The sequence below is a fragment of the Molossus molossus genome, unplaced genomic scaffold (genome assembly GCF_014108415.1).
Source record: "Molossus molossus isolate mMolMol1 unplaced genomic scaffold, mMolMol1.p scaffold_m16_p_1, whole genome shotgun sequence".
NCBI classification, from domain to species: Eukaryota; Metazoa; Chordata; class Mammalia; order Chiroptera; family Molossidae; genus Molossus; species Molossus molossus.
In genome coordinates, this window is record NW_023425344.1 from 182335167 (window position 1) to 182353648 (window position 18482).

Below are 18482 nucleotides of genomic sequence, written 5' to 3' on the forward strand. Positions count from 1 at the left end.
TTCCGGGACGCGGCGCGCCGACCCTCTCTCTGCTTCCCGCCCGCTGCTCCCGCAGCAATTGTCTCGGCGGGTGGATTCAGGAGGAACCGTCGGTCCCAGGGGCCTGGGCGCGTGTAGAGAAGGGAGCATTGGATTCTGTGGTTGCCCGGAAGGGCGCTGGATGAACGAGAGACGTATATAGGGACTCGAGGTCCGCCGTGGGAATGATCCACGAACTGCTCTTGGCTTTGAGCGGGTACCCAGGGTCCATTTTCACCTGGAACAAGCGGAGTGGCCTTCAGGTACTGACCGGCCCTCAGCGCGGGAACTAGCGAGGGCCGAATGGGTAGCTGTGAGTCAGTGCATGGGGGAGGAGTCTGAGGGACCGAGGGGCGGGGCTCGCAGGGGCGTTGGGGGCGGGAGCCTTGTCCCTGGTCAGTGACTGGAGGGCCGTGTCCCCGGGCGCCCCGGGGTGCTGCTCACACTAAAAGAGCTGGGCCTGGGCCTGGGCCGGGAAAGGGAGGGCAGACCCAGAATGGCCCCGCCTTCGGGAGGGAGAGGGAAACCCAGACCCGGTCTAAAGATGATATGTTTGAGCAAGAGTTTCGGGGGAACTGGATGTAAAAGTGAGGGAGGCATTTTCTCCCATTTTCACTCTTGCACTCTATTTTAAATTGAGTTTTGAAAGCTAGACCGACTACTTAGCGTTTAACATACAATAAGGGTCCAGCCAATTTTGTTGAATGAAAAAATGTATGCGTGTTTCTGTCATGACATCTTTCTCAGGAAGTTTAAGCACTAGGAGAATTTGGAAGGGGGCCTTCGTGTAACCAGGAATGTATGAGGAGGAAGGGCTATATACTATATGCATTATCTAATTTAATCTTCATAACGACCTATCTTCATATCACAAATTAATTCCCAGTGTCACGCACCTAGGAATTAGCAAGCTTGGTTTTGAACCCAAGTCTGTCTGGCTCCAGTATCTAAACTACTCTTTTCTACTTATGCTTCCAGTAATGTTATCCTCTGAGTAAGTTAGTAACTAGGTATTGTTAGCTCCAGTTGACAAATGAACAAACGGAAGCTCAGAGAATTTTATGATGGCTAGTCCTGGTATTAACAAGATTTGTATATAGCTTTGTTTGATGACAAAGTCATGCCTATTCCAATGAGAAATGGCAGTATAGGCTGGGCAGGAGCAGAAAAATAATATTCTTAGTCTATAAAGCCTATATATCAATTCTCTAACCGCTGAACCAAACTGGCCAGGACTATTTTTCAGTGTTAAAAAGGAAAGAAATTCTACAACATGGATGAAACTTGGAGACACTACTGAATGAAATAAACCAATCACAAAACACAAGTATTGTATGGTTCTACTTATTTGAGACACTTAGTCAAATTCATAGAGACAGGAAATAGAAGGGTGGTTGCCAGGAGCTGTGGAGAGGGAGAAATGGGAGTCTTTGTACATGGGGACAGTTTCAGTTTGGGAAGAGGAAAATGTTTTGGAGCTGGATGGATGGTGATGATGGTTGCACAACAATGTGAATGCACTTAATGCCAAGAACTTAAAAATGGTTAAAATGGTAACTTTTATGTATATTTTGCCACAGTTTTGTTTTGTTTTTTAAGTTGGTTGAATGACTACATTCTCCTACTGCTTTTTTCTACTTGGACTGCTTTGTAACCTTTATACAGCATACTAGGCTATCATTTAAATTAAAAATACAAATAAAAATATGGATACTAAATGTATGTGTCCAGTTATAAGGGTATTTTTACAGATTATAGTATGCTACATTTATTTACATTTTTATTGAAATGAAAACAGGATTTAAAATTTCATAGAGACTTTACAAATCATAAGAATATCTTTAAGAAAGACTCTGCTAAAGACAATTTTGTTGCAACCAGGTCAAAAACCTCATATCTTTAAAGACTATCCCTGAAATATTCATAAAAAAACAGGTGTGGTAACTACCTCTGAGGGGAGGTAGTTATTTTTAATGTACATCATTTTGTATTGTTTGAATTCTTTACCATGTGTTACCACTTATTTCAATAAAGAACTAATTAGGTGGGGGGTGGGGAACTGCACCTTTGTAGTGGTTTGGAAATACTTTTGTTTTCCAGAACTTACCAATCTTAAAAGGGTTTCTTGAGAAGGGAAACACTAAATAGCACCCAGCATTGGAAGCACGGCAAAGACCAGATGGCAGTGCATCACAGGGATCAGTGCTTTCAGCCTGCTTCCTTTCCTGCAGGTGTCACAGGACTTCCCCTTTCTCCATCCCAGTGAAACCAGTGTCCTGAATCGACTCTGCCGGCTGGGCACAGATTATATTCGCTTCACCGAGTTCATTGAACAGTACACAGGCCATGTGCAGCAACAGGTAGGATTCTGTTCTCTGGGGAATGTACACCTCCAGAGGGCGGGAGCTATGTCAAGCTTTCAGTGAATTTACTGATAATTCATGTGAAATAAGTCGTAAGAAGTTAGGAATTTCTCATCACTGGAATTATTCAATTGAAGGCCAGGGTACTGTACCTCACACAAGGGGAAAATACCCACAGGGACTAATGAGGCAGAGGTATAAGAGAAAATATGTTTTGCCCTGGTCATTTTGGTTGAGCGGTTAGAATGTCGGCCCGAGGACCAAAGAGTCATAGGTTCAATTCTGATCAAGGGCATGTGCCTCGGTTTCGATTTGATCTCTGGCCTTGGTTGGGGTCCTGAGGGAGGCAACCAATCAATGTGCAAAATCTCTTGGATGGATTCCCCCCCCACACACTCTATCTGAAAATCAATGGGAAAATATCCTCAGGTGAGGATTAAAAAAAAATTTTTTTTAAAGAGAGAGAGAAAATATGTTTTGCCTGAGTTTTAGAAGACCTGAATTAAATTATTTTGAGCTGGACCAGAGTTCCAATTCCAGAGGTGAAAACATAAAGGATTATTTCAAATTCCTTTGCCACTCTGCTTCTAACTCTTAGTCACATTGAGGCAAACAACTAAAATCTTTGGGCTTCATTTTTTTTTTTTTATCCTCACCCGAGGACATTTTTCCATTTTTTGTTCAGTTAGAGCGGGAGGAAGAGAGAGAGAGAGAAACATCGATGCGAAAGGGACACATCGAGTGGCTGCCACCCACACGACCAACCAGGGCCGGGGACAAACTGCAACTGAGGTACGTGCCCTTAGCGGGAACCGAACCTGGGTCTCTCTGTACCGCAGGCCGACGCTCCAACCGCTGAGCCAAACCGGCCAGGGCTGGGCTTCATTATTTAAATGTGTAAATAAAAAGTTAAACCAAAGAAGGTGCTTAGTACATAGTAAGCACTTAATAAATATTAGCCATTATTATGAATTAATTGGAAGTCAATATAATGTAGAGGTCAAGGATTTGTGTCCCATTCCATTACTCACTGGCTATAGACTGCTCAGCAGTAACCTAGGCTCAGTTTCTTTATCTATAAAATGGGGATAATAGTACAGTATCTATCTCATAGGATTAAACAAGGTAATTCATAGGAAATACCTGGTATATAGTAAGCACTCAAATTTTTTGAAACAGTTCTCTTTATTTTTAACAGTTTGTAATTCTTTCTTTATTTATTTATCCTCACTCGAGGACATTTTTTGATATTTTATTCAGATAGAGTGGGAGGGAGAAAGAGAGAGAGAGAAAAACATCGATGTGAAAGGGACACATCGAGTGGTTGCCACCCACACAACCCAACCGGGGCCGGGGACAAACTGCAACCGAGGTAAGTGCCCTTAGCAGGAACTGAACCCTGGTCTCTCCAGACCACAGGCCAATGCTCTAACCTCTGAGCCAAACCGGCCAGGGCTGTAATTCTTTTTATTATTATTATTATTTTTGAAAGTAATACAGATGTCCCCCTTTTTCCCCATTAACCCCCTTCTTCCTGCTCCCACCCACCTCATGCTTTCCCCAACCTAATGTTGGTGCCCATTGGTTATGCATATATGCATTTAAGTTCTTTGGCTATCTCTTCCCACCCCTCCCACCCTCTATTCCTCTGAAGTTTGTCAGTCTTTTTCCCTACTTCCACGTCTCCAGATTTTTTTTGGTCGACAGCTTATTTTGTTCATTGTGTTCCACAAATAAGTGAGATCATGTGGTATTTGTTTTTCTCTGACTGGCTTATTTCACTCAGCATAATACTCTCCAGGTCCCTCCATGCAGTCTATAATTCTTGTTAGTGGTAAGTAAAAAGACTGCGAAGTTGTCTTTTTTCCAGTTGAAGGAATAACTCTGCTTGAGGGGAAAGGTGGGGACTTCTACGAAGGAAGTGGAAGGATGCTTTTCTGAAACAACACACTCAATACCCTCTGGCCTCTGCTATTTAAATTTGTTGTCAGGCCTTTGGTATGTCAACTGATGGTCATTGGTGCCAATTCAGTGCCAACAAGAATCCCCAGTTTGGGGTGTGGTGAAGAAGGAAACTTGATTCAGTGCAAAACAGCTCAATTGTGATATAGCACAGCTATAGAACAGCAATGGAGCCAGGCCCCTCTCTAGCGAGACCGCTCTGCTCCTCAGAGGTCATGCTCTGGTCTGCTCCATTCTGCTCTTGTGAAACATCTTCAGTGTTTCAGCTCAGCCAGGAAGATGCTGTCTTTAGTTTTCGATAGAAAGGGAAAGTGTGCTCATCCTGGCCAGATAGCTCAGTTGGTCAGAGCATTGTCCTGATACACCAAGGTTGTGTGTTTGTTTCCAGGTAAAGGCACATACAAGAATCAACCAATGGCCTGGCCAATGTGCCTCAGTAGTTGAGCGTTGATCCATGCACCAAGAGGTCACCAGTTTGATTTCTGGTCAGGGCACATGCCCAGGCTGTGGACCAAATCCCCAGTGGGGAGCATGCTGGAGGAGGCCAGTGTTCTCTCTCATTGATGTTTCTATCTCCCTCTCCCTTTCTCTCTAAAATCAATTAAGAAAAAAAAAAAAAGAATCAACCACTGAATGCATAAATAAGTGGAACACAAATTGATGTCTCTCCCCCTTCCTCTTTCACTAAAATCAATCAATCAATAAATATATATTTTTAAATTCCCTTTAAATACAGTGCATTTTCTGAGCCAGAGGGGAGCTGGCTTATCTGGACAGAAGTCCCCACCCCTGCTCCCTGATTAGTCCATCCTCACTCAAAAGAAGGCTCTGAATCCTCACAGTTTGATTGGCCCAAAAGGCACTATTCTGATTGGTCAGAATAGAACAGCTCTGATTGGGTAGGGAAAGCTTTAATCCTGTTGGTTGAAATCGGATTCCAGGAAACCTTTATAAGGATTGTCTCACGTGGCAGAAATACAGTGCAGCTCAGGCTTCCTTGAAGTGTAGTTTGTGTAAGAGGCCCCTGTGTAGAAATGGCTTTTAGGGTCTGGTTGGTTTGCGTTTTTGTTTTTGTGGGTTTTTGCTCTTTTGTTTTTGTTTTTTTTTTTGAGCCCAGTTAGCCACCAAGAGCCCTTCTTAGTGGGTGTCTTTTTCTCAGGGTTCACAGGTGGTAATCTGTGGGGCAAAGTTGTTGGAGGATAATGCCTTATGTTTTCATCTCTGGGACAGGAATGCTTGTTCACTTAAACTGATTTTATTGCAGAGAAAATACATAAGCTAAACATGAGTTTAAAATCCAATCAGTGCCAGTAGCTATGAAATCATATTAAGAGAACACACTTAATAATCAAAGTTAGAAACTATACATATATTAATATAGATGAGCCTTACATCTATATTAATGTGACATTTATTAATTAAGATATACATTATATTATATTAATCATATTATATGGTTAATATAATATAGAGATACATTATTAATATTAATAATGTGTTTTTTGGGGGTATGTAATACCTAAAAGAAAACATGTTCTATATTCATGTGACTTTGTGGTCTTCATCTTATATGATATGTGAATTTCTGCTTTCCCAATTCTAAAGATACCTGTAGGACCTCTTTTATTTTGTGATAAGTGGAAGACATTCAGTTCTCTGGAATGACAGAAGATCAAAACAAAACTGACTGGTTATAAGCCAATCAGGCCTATTTCACCCTGTGCCCATGCTGTTCGTATTACAGCTGTGATCATTTATCTCTAGAAACTACTAGTATCCTTTGCAGCATCTTCTGGCTACACTATACCTTATAACCCCTGAGCTCAAGCTTCCTACCACACTTGTTGCTGAATTCTGCTGTCGTATCTACCACCACCAGAGCCCGATCACTCAAATCAGTACCTAGCCAGAGAAGCTAGTCATCATGACCACTAGTCAACTGTTAACCACAATTCCCCATCTACAATTACAGAAGAAGCTCTTAACAAAAGATTGCAGGTTTCCTGAAAAGACATGTTTGTAAATAGCTTCTTTTTTTTTCTTTTTTATCCTCATCTGAGGACATTTCTGCATTTATCTTCAGATACAGCGGAAGAAAGAGAGGGAGAAAGAGAGAGAGAGAAACATTGATGTGAGAGAGACACACATCAAGTGGCTGCCACTGACACAACCCCAACCGGGGCTGGGGACAAACTGCAACCAAGGTACAGTACATGCCATTAGCGGGAACCAAACCCATGACTCTCCAGTCCGCAGACCAGTGCTCTAACCACTGAGAAAACCAGCCAGGGCTGTAAAAAGCCTCTTAGTAAGAGTCTCATCACTTCCCATATTGGCTATCAGATTCTTGTTCAGATGAATTGCCATGCCAGGCAGGAGAAGGGATGTTAGAGTGAGGATTGAAGTCATTTTACTTACTCAGTAAATGTTTACCTTCTGTTCAAAGAACTGTGCTAGGAGCTAAAATACAAAAATGAATAAAATGTAGGCCCTTCCTTCATGAAGCATTTGGTCTAGTGACAAAAATAGACCAAATTTGGTCTAGGGACCAAAAAGAGATGCTATGAAAGCAACAAAGGGGGAAGCTATTCATTCCCTAGGGAGAGTTAGGAAGGACTTTGCAGAGGAGAGATGCTTGAATTGGGTTCTGCAGGAAGAGTAGGTATTTGTCACAAAGATGAGTGTACAGTTATAAGCAGAAAACACTGAAATTCACGGGGCTGGGAAATATAAGCAAGGCACATTTGGTGACGTGTGGGTAGTTTGAAAATGAGGATGTGAAGTTGGACGCAGTGAAGGAATTTTCAAGAGCCGGGCCGGTGTGGCTCAGTGGTTGAGCGTAGACTCATGCACCAAGAGGTTGCCAGTCAGGGCACACGCCCAGGTTGTGGGCCAAATCCCCAGTGGAGTGCATGCAGGAGGTAGCCAGTCAATGTTCTCTCTCATTGATGTTTCTATCTCTCTCTCCTTTCCTCTCTCTAAAAATCAATAAAATAAAATTTTAAAAAATAAAAGAATTTTGATGAGAGGTAAGGGCCAGAATGCAGAAGTCATTGCATGCCATGTAGGGAAGTTTAAATATTATTCTGGGTACTGGTAAGTCATCAAAAATATTTAAGCCAAAGTTATAATGAATTTTAATTCAGTCGTAGAAAATTCTCCAATGACAATATGGAGTACTACCTGGTTGTAACGTCTGGGCTGCTTGGAAAGTTAAAATATCGCATTTTAAAAGGTCAGAGCTCAAAATCTGTCTCTTTAGTTGGGTTTTCCTCTCACTGAAGCACTACTTTGATATGGAATTATTTAAGCAAAAACAATATCACTAATAAAGGATAAGGTCTTTTTCAGATTTCAGGATCTGATTTGAGAATTGATTTCTCTTTGATTTCAGGATCACCATCCATCCCAGCAGGGCCAAGGTGGATTACATGGAATCTATCTAAGGGCCTTCTGCACAGGTCTGGACTCAATTTTGCAGCCTTATCGACAAGCACTGCTTGATTTGGAACAAGAGGTGAGAGAGCGTTAAGATGTGGGAACAACACCTCGAGGACAGCACATTAGGGCATGTTTTTTAATTTGAAATGCCCTTTGATATGGTTAGGTAGTTAGGAGTAAGCTATTGTCTGCATGGCTAAAGAATACAGTGTACTCTGTGATTATCCAAAGCATGATCAAAGTGGCGTGCAGATCACGGAAGAAGTTCCTGAGTGAGTATCTAAGAGCCCTAGCTTGGATTTTGTTATCACCTGAAAATCAGAATTAATAGTCTTCTATAAATCATCAATTCTCAATAGTCTAAAACTACCACTAAGCCCATTCTCAGATTTCATTATAGTTTTCATAGATCAAATAGATTTGAGATATTTTGTATGGAGCCCTAATTACAGTGTTTTTTTGTTGCAGTTCCTGGCTGACCCCCATCTCTCTATATCACATGTCAATTACTCCTTGGATCAGGTATGCTGCTCAAATAACAAAATGCCTTAGAATCTGTTGATAGTATTAGAATAATCTAATTTATGGCATTTTTTTCTTCTGAATTCAGAGCCCAGCATTTCATATTTTGTTTATTTTGTTGTTGTTTAATCCTCCCCTGAGGATATTTTTTTCATTGATTTTTTTGTTTGTTTATATGGGGGGCGGGTGCAGAGAGAGACCAAAACATCTATATGAGAGAGACACATTGATTGGTTGCCTCCCTAATGACCCTGACTGGGGCCAGGGATTGAACCTGCAACCCAGATACATGCCCTTGACTAGGAATTGAACCCCAGACCCTTTGGTCCTCAGGCTGACACTCTTAACTGCTGAGCCAAACCAGCCAGGGCAACATTTTATATTTTGTATGCTTTCCTAGATCAGAACTCTTTGAAAAGCTCCAAATTTAGTTAAAACTTAATGTCTGATGTTAATGCTCTAAATTGACCTCAGTATTAACAGTTATGCTAGCCTCAGAAATAGAAACTGCTTCTGTTAGTCTCTTTCCATCTGCCACCAACACCGTACCAAATTGCCTTAAGATATTGAATCTTGGCTACTCTATGGTATTGCCATCTTTACGTTAAATGGGCCTCTTTAGAAACAAAAGCATTTCCTGAAGTTTTTTTTTTTTTCTTGTATTTAATTATATACCCTCCTAATTATTTTCTACTTTGCAGTTCCAGCTCCTTTTTCCCTCTGTGATGGTTGTAGTAGAACAAATTAAAAGCCAAAAGGTGAGAACTATTCTTTTTCCTTTTGCTCTGGTAAGCACCAAGGAAATATTCTTAATTAATTTTGCCTTACATTCTTTTTTGAAGACCCTAGATTTTAGTGGTTTGTTTTTATTTATTTATTTAACAATATCTGCTGGGGTATTAGGCTAAGTATCAGGAATGCAAAAATAAATTGCAACCTTGTCCCTAAGTACTTCCTGGTCCAGAAGGTGGGGGAAATGTTAATAGATGTACCCAAGAATGCTGTTGGGTTAGAGAATAATGCTGTGGATATTTGGAGGTGAGAGCTTTTTGCACTAAGGATTTAGAACTGTTGGATATAGATCTTAGGAGAAGCTAAAAGTTAATTCTTAGAAAAAAAAGAAGGTAATAGTTTTATGTTAGGGTGTTGGCAGTTTTCTGAGAATTAAACTATTGGGTAAAGCCCAGATATTTATTAGTTAAATATGCCTATTCTTATCACAAGTTTTCATCTTATCACAACTTTTCAAATGCCTTGAAAAGTTAGGATTCCCAGTGACAGGAGAATATCTTTTCTGGGCAGCATTAATAATTCCGAGGAATAGCCCTGGCCGGTTTGGCTCAGCGGTTAGAGCATCGGCCAGCGGTCCAGAGAGACCCGGGTTCAGTTCCCGCTAGGGGCACGTACCTTGGTTGCAGCTTGTACCCGACCCTGGTTGGTCGTGCGGGTGGCAGCCACTCGATGTTTCCCTTTCACGTTGATGTTTCTCTCTCTCTCCACCTCTCTCTCCTTCCCACTCTATCTAGACAAAAAAAAGGAAAAATGTCCTCGGATGAGGATAAAAATATAATAATAATAATAATAATAATAATTCCGAGGAATAAATGCGTTGAGCTTTCACAATAGAAGAAATCTGCTGATCTTTTAATGGACCAAAAAGGACAAATGTATTAAACATGTTTATTTAGCTCATTCATGTTTTTAAGCTGTTATATTTGTTCCTTAGTTTATTACAAGTGCTCACCTTGATGAATATAACTAGTTAGCCAGTAATTTGCCCGGATGCTACTTTACTTTTTCAACTTGTAAGTGCAGAAATTTATACTCTGCTATATTCACTCTGCCAGCAAAGCCAATAGGGGAGGTGCTCTTTGGTCCTTCAAAGCTGATTGCCCTCATCATATAACATTGAACTCTAACTGTCACTTGCTGTAAACAGGCACTGTGCTAAGTGCTTCATATACATTATAACATTCAATCCTCTGGGATTGCATAGGTTAAGGAGGTGCCTGGGGTCACACAGATGGTATATAAACCCAGGTCTGTCTGCCTCTAAAGACTGTGACCTTCAGCACTCTACTAATCTATCTCCCAAAATTGGAGGGCAGCTTCTTGGTGAGTGAATTTAGTGTAAGGATTCCATGCCTAGCTGCACATCTCAGTTGACTTTCAGCTTCCATTGGCCACAGGAAGGAAAGTGGAAGATGAGTAGAGCGATTGCAGGTGGGCCAACCTTCCTTCCTGCCAGGGCAGGTGGTAGAGAAGCTAGTGCGCTATGGCTCCAGAGAGTGAAAAACCAAGGTGAGACGGGGTGATTGCAGATAGGCAAAGGAATCCCTTAAGAGTGATGGAAATGTTATGAAAGTGGATTATGGTTATTGGTTGCACAGGGCGGTAAATTTACTAAAAATTGTTGAATAGTACACTTAAAATATGTTATGTAAATTATACATCAACAAAGCAGTTTTTTTGTTTTTTTTTTAAAAAAGAGAAAGCCAGAGGACATAGAAAGAGGAAGATTTTTAGAAAAGCATGTACCTTATAAGTAGTGTGAATTAGGCTTTAATCTGAAAGAAAGATTTCTTTACCTCTTTACTTGGAATTTCAACTCTTTCTGGTTTCTCTAATGCAGTAGTTCTCAAACTTCATTGCATATTAGAATTATCTGGAGCAGATTGTTAAAACTATGTTGCTGGGCCCTCTCCCAGAGAGTTTGATTCAGGAGGCCTGGAGTGGGGCCCAAGAATTTGCATTTCTTATAAGTTCCTAGGCCATGCCGCTGCTGCTGGAGGTGGGTGAATGAATGGGGTAGGGAGGCTGTAGAGTCCACACTTTGATATTGAGTCCAACTATTGTGATATTGTGACTTAAATATATATTTGGCCTTGGCTGATTTTGCTCAGCGGTTAGAGCATCAGCCCACGGACCAGAGAGTCCCGGGTTCGGTTTCCGCTAAGGGAACGTACCTCGGTTGCAGTTTGTCCCAGGCCCCAGTTGGGGTTGTGTGGGTGGCAACCAGTTGATGTGTCTCTCTCACATCGATGTTTCTTTCTCTCTTCCTTCCTCTCTCCTTCCCTCTCTATCTGAAGATAAATGCAAAAAATGTCCTTGGGTGAGGATAAAAAAAAAAAAAGAAATATATATTTGGTCTTCATCTTGTTTCTGGCACAGAGCTCCTAAAACCCTTGGAATTTTTCCCTGGCTGGTTTGGCTCAGTGGTGAGAGCGTCAACCTGTGGTCCAGAGAGACCCGGGTTCGGTTCCCGCTACGGGCACGTACCTTGGTTGCGGTTTGTCCCCGGCCCTGGTTGGGTTGTGCGGGTGGCAACCACTTGATGTGTCCCTTTTACATTGATGTTTCTGTCTCTCACTCTTCCTCTGTCTCCCTCCCGCTCTATCTGAACAAAAAATGGAAAAAAAATGTCCTCAGGTGAGGAAAAAAAAGAACCCTTGGAATTTCCTAAGTGATAAGGGTGTCTTGACATTCATAAGAAACTTCTATCAACCACACCTGAGTTGTTAATGAGGTGACTTTTGGACAGCAGTTAAGGATAGGGGCTGGTTGCCAGAGGAACCAGCGATGTCATTGGAGGGTTGGAATTTTCAGTCCCACCCCCAACCTCTGGGGAGGAAAGGGGCTGAAAATTGAGTTCAAGCACCTGTGCCCAGTGATTTACTCAACCATGCCTATTGAATGAAGCCTTCATAAAAACCCAAAAGGACAGGGTTCAGAGACCTTCCAGGTTGGTGAACCAGTTATTCTATATGTCACCATGCAGGACTGAAACTCCCTGGGGACAGAATCTCCTTTGTTTTATACCTCATCCTATGTATCTTCATATGGCTGTTGATTCATATCCTTTGATATCCTTGGTAAATAAAAATAAAACAACAACAACAACAACACTGTAATCTAGTGAGTAACCAGATTTCCTCACCTCTGTGAGCCACTCTAACAAATTAATCAAACCCAAGGAGGGGGTCATGGGAACCTCCTATTATAATGAGTTAGAAGCACAGCAACAACCTAGACTTGAAATTGGCATCTGAAATGGAGGATGGTCTTGTGAGACTGTGGAATCTGATGCTAGAGCAGGGTAGAGTCAGAATTAAGTAAAAATGTACAGCACCCCAGCTAGTGTCTGAGAATTGCTTGATGGTGGTGGGAAAACCCCACACACATTGGAATTGTGGTCAGAACAAAACTACACCTAGATCTTATGAGAAAGTTTATCCCCATTCTCTGCGGGATTGTGCCCTCTGGATTGAACATAGAATATGAGTTTGTGCTACATGAACTATTGAAATGGAATCCACTTTGAAAAGGCTGTATTTTTCACAGATTCACGGTTGTCAGATCCTGGAAACGGTATACAAACACAGCTGTGGAGGTTTGCCTCCTGTTCGAAGTGCTCTAGAAAAGTAAGTCCTGGCCCAATTGGGAATAGTGGACAGGGGTGGGTTGGTCAAGTGACTTGACTGCACATGTTTTATTTTCAGGTCATCTCAGGTTTCACTCTGGGGAAATGTATGGCCAGGATAGAAAAGACCCATGAACAGAGGAGCCCCTGTAATCCTTATGAAGACTCAGAAATTGCAAAAATAGGGTTATAAAGTGTTGAGTATCAAAGATAGGAGCTAGTTGCCTAGATGCCCTTGAGACAACCCTTTTTTAATTTTTGGATCTCATCATCCTGGGAGCACCTCCATTACGTGTGCCAGATAATGCCTAGCTGTGTCTAAACTTGTGTATTTTGAATAGCTGGAATTTTCACATCAAGATCCTTAAAAATGTTCATGCCTTATAATCCCATAATGACACTCAGGAATTTTATCAAAAGAAAATAACCATATGCACAAACATTATTCATTGCAATATTGAGTACTATATCAAGAAACTAGAAAATTACCAGTAGCAGAAGGAAGCTAAATAAAGATACATTCACTTGATAGACTACAACAATGTATAAAAATATTTTTATAATACTAACTAAAAAAAAGGATGCAAAATTATGTCTTACGATTACAACTATATTAAATGTAAGTGGAGTTTCATCAAAGACTGCTCATTTGATCTTCCTATTCCCTTCTTCCTCCTCATTTTTTAAAAAGAGGGTGTGGGGGAAAAGAGAGGGTGTTACCTTGATTGCAAAATTGGAATCAATGATCTCTGAGGCCCCTCACAACTCTTAACAATCTCCACTTTAACAACCACTGCAAACGTGAGTGCTCAGAAGAGCAGGAAATTTTCTAGAATATGCTTGAGGGACTTAATTCTCTATTACTGTGCTTTTTTTCCCTAATAAAAGAAGTAAATTTTGATTGTAGAGAACACATATACAAAGAAGAAATAGAAATCACCTGTAATCACAGTCCCTTGAGATACCCAATTCAACTCTTGGTGTATATCCTCTATAGTTTTTTTGTATATAAACATACTATATTGTTTCATGCATCAAATATAAAATCTTACATAGATAATATGATGTATACATGTTATATATTTTCAGGGAATTTTACAGACCACATAGTGTGATTTGCAAAATTTAAATGCCTTTCCATTTAATTTTTTAAAGAGCGATTCCATTCAGTTAGCATACTACAATTAGCAGACTTAGTCTCTCTCTCTCTTTTTTTTTTTTCTTTATTGATTTTAGAGAAAGAGGAAGGGAGAGATAGAAAGAGATGGAAACAAAGATGAGAGAGAACTTTGATTGGCTGCCTCCTGCATGCCCCCCACTGGGGATTTGGCCTACAGTGTGGGCATGTATTCTGACCAGAAATCGAAGTGGCGAACTCTTGGTGCATGGGTCAACCCTCAACCACTGAGCCACACTGGCTGGGCCAGACTCAGTCTCTTTTAGTTTTTCTTCCCAAGTTATTTTGAAAATTTTCAAATCTACAAAAATGTTTAAAGAATTACAATAAACACTTCAGTTTCACCAGTTAACATTTTGCCACATTTGACTTATCTTTTTCTTTCTCCCTCTATATAAATTGAAATATGTGTAGACACATGCATGCATACCACAATTTTTTGCTGAGTGATTTGAAAGTGGTCACAGATATCATAACAGTTACACCCTAAATATATCAGCTTCTATCCCTTTAAAAAGGGGCATTCTCTTATATAACCTCAATACCATATTATACCCAAGAAAGTTAACCTTAATTCAACAATATGGTATCCAAATATATCTGAATTTCCTCAGTTGCCCTCCAAAAGTTCTTTATAGCAATCAGGATCCAGTTAGTGTTCAAATGTTGCATTTGGTTGTCATGTCTTTTTAGTCTCCTTTAATTTGGAATCGTCTTCTTTGCCTTTTTTTTTCTTCACCAGTTGTCTTAAAGAATATTCCACAATCTAGATTTTTCTGATTATGTCCTCATGATTAGATTTGGGTTAAACTTTTTTTTTTTTGCAGTAATACTACATGGTTCATATTACTTCCTGTTGCATCATATCAGAAGGCACAGAAAGTAAATTTGTCCCATTACTGGTGTAAAGTTTGATCGCTTGGTTTAAGTGTTTTCTACCATATCTGTCTATTTTAGACAGATTTTGACGTTTAGACGTTTTTCCCTATGTAATTAATATGTTATCTGGTGGTGATCCTTTGAGACCATGTGAATATCCCATTCTCCAACATTCTTTCTACATTTTGTTTTAGTGTCTGCATTTTGTTGGATCATACTTTTTCAGGTATACCTGCCTGTTCGGTATTAATCTACTCTCCTTCTGTGATTTCAACAGAAATAAAACAAATTTAATACTATGTTAGCCAAAGGGAGACTCCTATAAGTACACTTAATTTTAACAGGAATATCAGTATTAAAACTTACTTTACACAAAAGGAGGAAAGAAAATGTGCTCCTCCTGAAAGACTATCTGAACATTTACTGAACGTTTCAGACTTTAGTATGTAGGCTACAAGTTTGGAAATGTAATCAGTTAGTCCAGCCACAAACATTTAAATTAAAATACCACAATTATTTTTAGCTTAGTTGGTCATTTCCCTTCTGACTCATCAATCTCTCAGGCCTCTGTTTATCCTGTAGCAGTTTAAAGCACGCCCTCTGTGCCATTGTGGGGCTTAGTGTTCTATAAGTGGACTACTAAGGCTCTTGCTTTTCTCCCAACTCAGAATCCTGGCCGTGTGTCATGGGGTCATGTATAAGCAGCTCTCAGCCTGGATGCTACATGGACTCCTCTTGGACCAGCATGAAGAGTTCTTTATCAAACAGGGTCCATCTTCTGGTAATGTCAGTGCCCAGCCAGAAGAGGATGAGGAGGATCTGGGTATTGGGGGACTGACAGGAAAACAACTGAGAGAACTCCAGGACTTGGTGAGAGCATAGCAAGAAGCCCAGCATACTCCTGCCAGGAATCAGAAAAGACTACAGCTAAATGACCTTTTGGTGATCTTCTTTCCCAGCTCCAAGTTCATCATAGCCTGGGCACCTTCCATAAATTCTTTAGATATAGACACTTGTCTTTATCTTAGCTTAATACTTAACTTAAACTTAATACCTAACTTAATGTGAGAGTACAAAACAGAAAATACATTTGTGAGTTTCCTTTTGTTTCCCCTTTTCCCAGGATGTGCTTTTAAGAGGTTAATAATAAGTCTTGTCTCTTAAGGTAGTCTTTTAGCTACCTTGTAGAATTTACATGCAGTTTGGAGTTTTGATTATACTCCCCAGAGTCTTCTCTTGTCTTTATTCATCTATCCATTCATTTATCCTGTTCCAACATTTTATTAAATGCCTGTTATGTGCCAGACACTGTTCTAGGTGCCACAACTACATAGACAAATAATGTGTCGTAGCCCCTGTCCTTAAAGAGCTTATAGTTGAGTGGAAGATATAAGTAAACAGTAACTTGACAGTGTAGTAAGTGCTCTGGAAAGAGTCAGTACGGGTGTTCTCAGAACATCGTCTTAGAGTAAGTAGAAAATGCTTTTGAGTGGATTATATGGCTAAATTGCAGAGTTTGGGAGGAGAGGTTAAGAAATGTTCCAGGCATGTGTGTAAATGTTCCAGGGAAGGATATGTGTAAAGTACAGAGCCCATGAATGACATGGCTCATTTGGGAAACCATTGGTAATTCAATTGAAATGGTCAAGTAAAGACTGAAACTTCATATAAGGGACAGTGGAGGTGATGGGGCAAGTGGCAATCAGTGCAGCTGTTAAGCAGAGGGAAGACCATGGAAGGCCTTGTGTACAGTGGGAAGGAGTTTGGGCTCGAACCTGAAAAGAGTTGGGAGCCAGTGAAGAATTTTAGGCAAGAGGTTAACACAATTGGACTTTATGATGGATCACTCTGGATACTGTGTGGGGAATGTTTTTTTTTAAATCAAGATTTGCTGTAGGTTGGTCAGTTAGAAGAATGCTGGGACACTTAGGTGAAAAATAATAATGGCTTAAATCAAGGGTGTTAACAGTAAATATGGAGAAGAATAAGGAGGCTTGTGAGAGATTTAGGAAGAGGAATATATATGCCTTGGCAATTGATTGGATATGGGTTCAGAAGGAAGAATACACATTAACAGGCATTTGATAAAATGTTGGAACAGGATAAATGAATGGATAGATGGATGGATGGATGACCAAGGACAATAGAGGATTCAGGGGAGTCTAATCAAAACTCCAAATTTTGTTTAAATACTACAGGGTAACTACAAGACTACCTTAAGAGACAAGACTTATTATTAACCTCTTAAAAGCATATCCTGCCTGCTGGTGTGTCTCACTGGTTGAGCATTGACCCATGCACAAAAGAGGTTGCTGGTTCTATTCCTGGTCAGGGCACATGCCCAGGTTGTGGGCCCAATTCCCAGTGGGGGGCATGCAGAGGTAGCCAATCCATGTTCTCTCTCATTGATGTTTCTCTCTCTCTCTCTCTCTCCCCACCCCTTCTTCTCTCTCTCAAATCAATAAAGAAAAAAAAAAGTGCCTGGCCAGTATGGCTCAGTGGTTGAGCGTCGATCCCTGTACCAATAGATCGCTGATTCTGTTCCCAGTCAGGGCACATGCCCAGGTTGTAGGCCAAACCCCCAGTGGGGGGCATGCAGGAAGCAGCCAATCGATGTTCTCTCTCATTGATGTTTCTATCTCATTTCTCCCTCTCCCTTCCTCTCTCTTGAAAATCAATAAAGAAAAATTTTTAATATTAAGAATTCTTTTTTGAAAAAAAACATATTCTGGGAAAAGGGGAAACAAAAGGAAACTCACAAATTATTTTCTGTTTTGTAGTCTCACATTAAGTTAGTTATTTTTTTTTTTTTTTTTATCCTCACCCGAGGACATTTTTCCATTTTTTGTTCAGGTAGAGTGGGAGGGAGAGAGAGGAACAGAGAGAGAGAGAAACATCGATGTGAAAGGGACACATCGAGTGGCTGCCACCCGCACGACCGACCAGGGCCGGGACAAACTGCAACCGAGGTACGTGCCCTTAGCGGGAACCGAACCCGGGTCTCTCAGGACCGCAGGCCGACGCTCTAACCGCTGAGCCAAACCGGCCAGGGCTTAAGTTAGTTATTAAGTGTCAGCCTTCAGCGTCTGGGCAAGTAGTGATGATAAGAACTGTGTATTGTTGGTATTGGAGGAAAGAAAATGGACATACTGAGTTTGAGGTATTTGTAGGAAATGTCCAGTAGGCTGAGGCTGGAGCTCATGAGAGTAATCTAGCTTCAAGGTAAAGATTTAGGAGTAGGAGTCATCGGCGTTAGAAGTTGTAATCTGGGGTCCATGTGGAACTTCAGGTGGTTCTGTGAAATGTGTGTTTATATATTTGTCTGGAAGCTTTTCTAATTGTAGAGAGTCCTGTGATGTTAAAGGACTTAAAATATATATTATGGTGAAAAACTCAGCCGCAGAAGATGTGATTTTCAATGAAGAGGGTGGAGAGCGAACGGAAAAGGGTCTGGAACAGTGCCTGGAGGAACACCGGCACCGAAGCCCAAAACAGAGAAGGCAAATAGCAGAGATCAAAGTCAGATCAAGTCTGGGAACTAGATAAGGGTCAAATCAAAAGCAAGTCAGGGAATGGGGGTGCTGATTAATTGGGTAGCGGGTATCTGGGGTTTTCAGGGCTAGATCAGTGAGTGGTTCTCAAATTTCACTGTGCATCAGAATCCCTTGGACAGCTTGTTAAAACACAGGTTGCTGGGCCT

The 18482-nt window shown here is 40.8% G+C and overlaps 1 protein-coding gene across 2 annotated transcripts in view; it reads left to right on the forward strand.

Moving 5' to 3' along the window:
- TUBGCP4 (tubulin gamma complex associated protein 4) overlaps positions 1 to 18482 on the forward strand; it is a 35246-nt gene continuing 16764 nt past the window's right edge. The window contains exons 1-7 of one of the 2 annotated variants that reach the window (XM_036258445.1): positions 1 to 281; positions 2250 to 2378; positions 7738 to 7860; positions 8253 to 8306; positions 9008 to 9064; positions 12648 to 12727; positions 15451 to 15652. In XM_036258445.1, the coding sequence (XP_036114338.1) occupies positions 204 to 281; positions 2250 to 2378; positions 7738 to 7860; positions 8253 to 8306; positions 9008 to 9064; positions 12648 to 12727; positions 15451 to 15652 (723 nt within the window). In that variant the 5' untranslated portion in view covers positions 1 to 203. The remainder of the gene's footprint in view (positions 282 to 2249; positions 2379 to 7737; positions 7861 to 8252; positions 8307 to 9007; positions 9065 to 12647; positions 12728 to 15450; positions 15653 to 18482) is intronic. The other variant, XM_036258456.1, reaches the window with a different exon arrangement.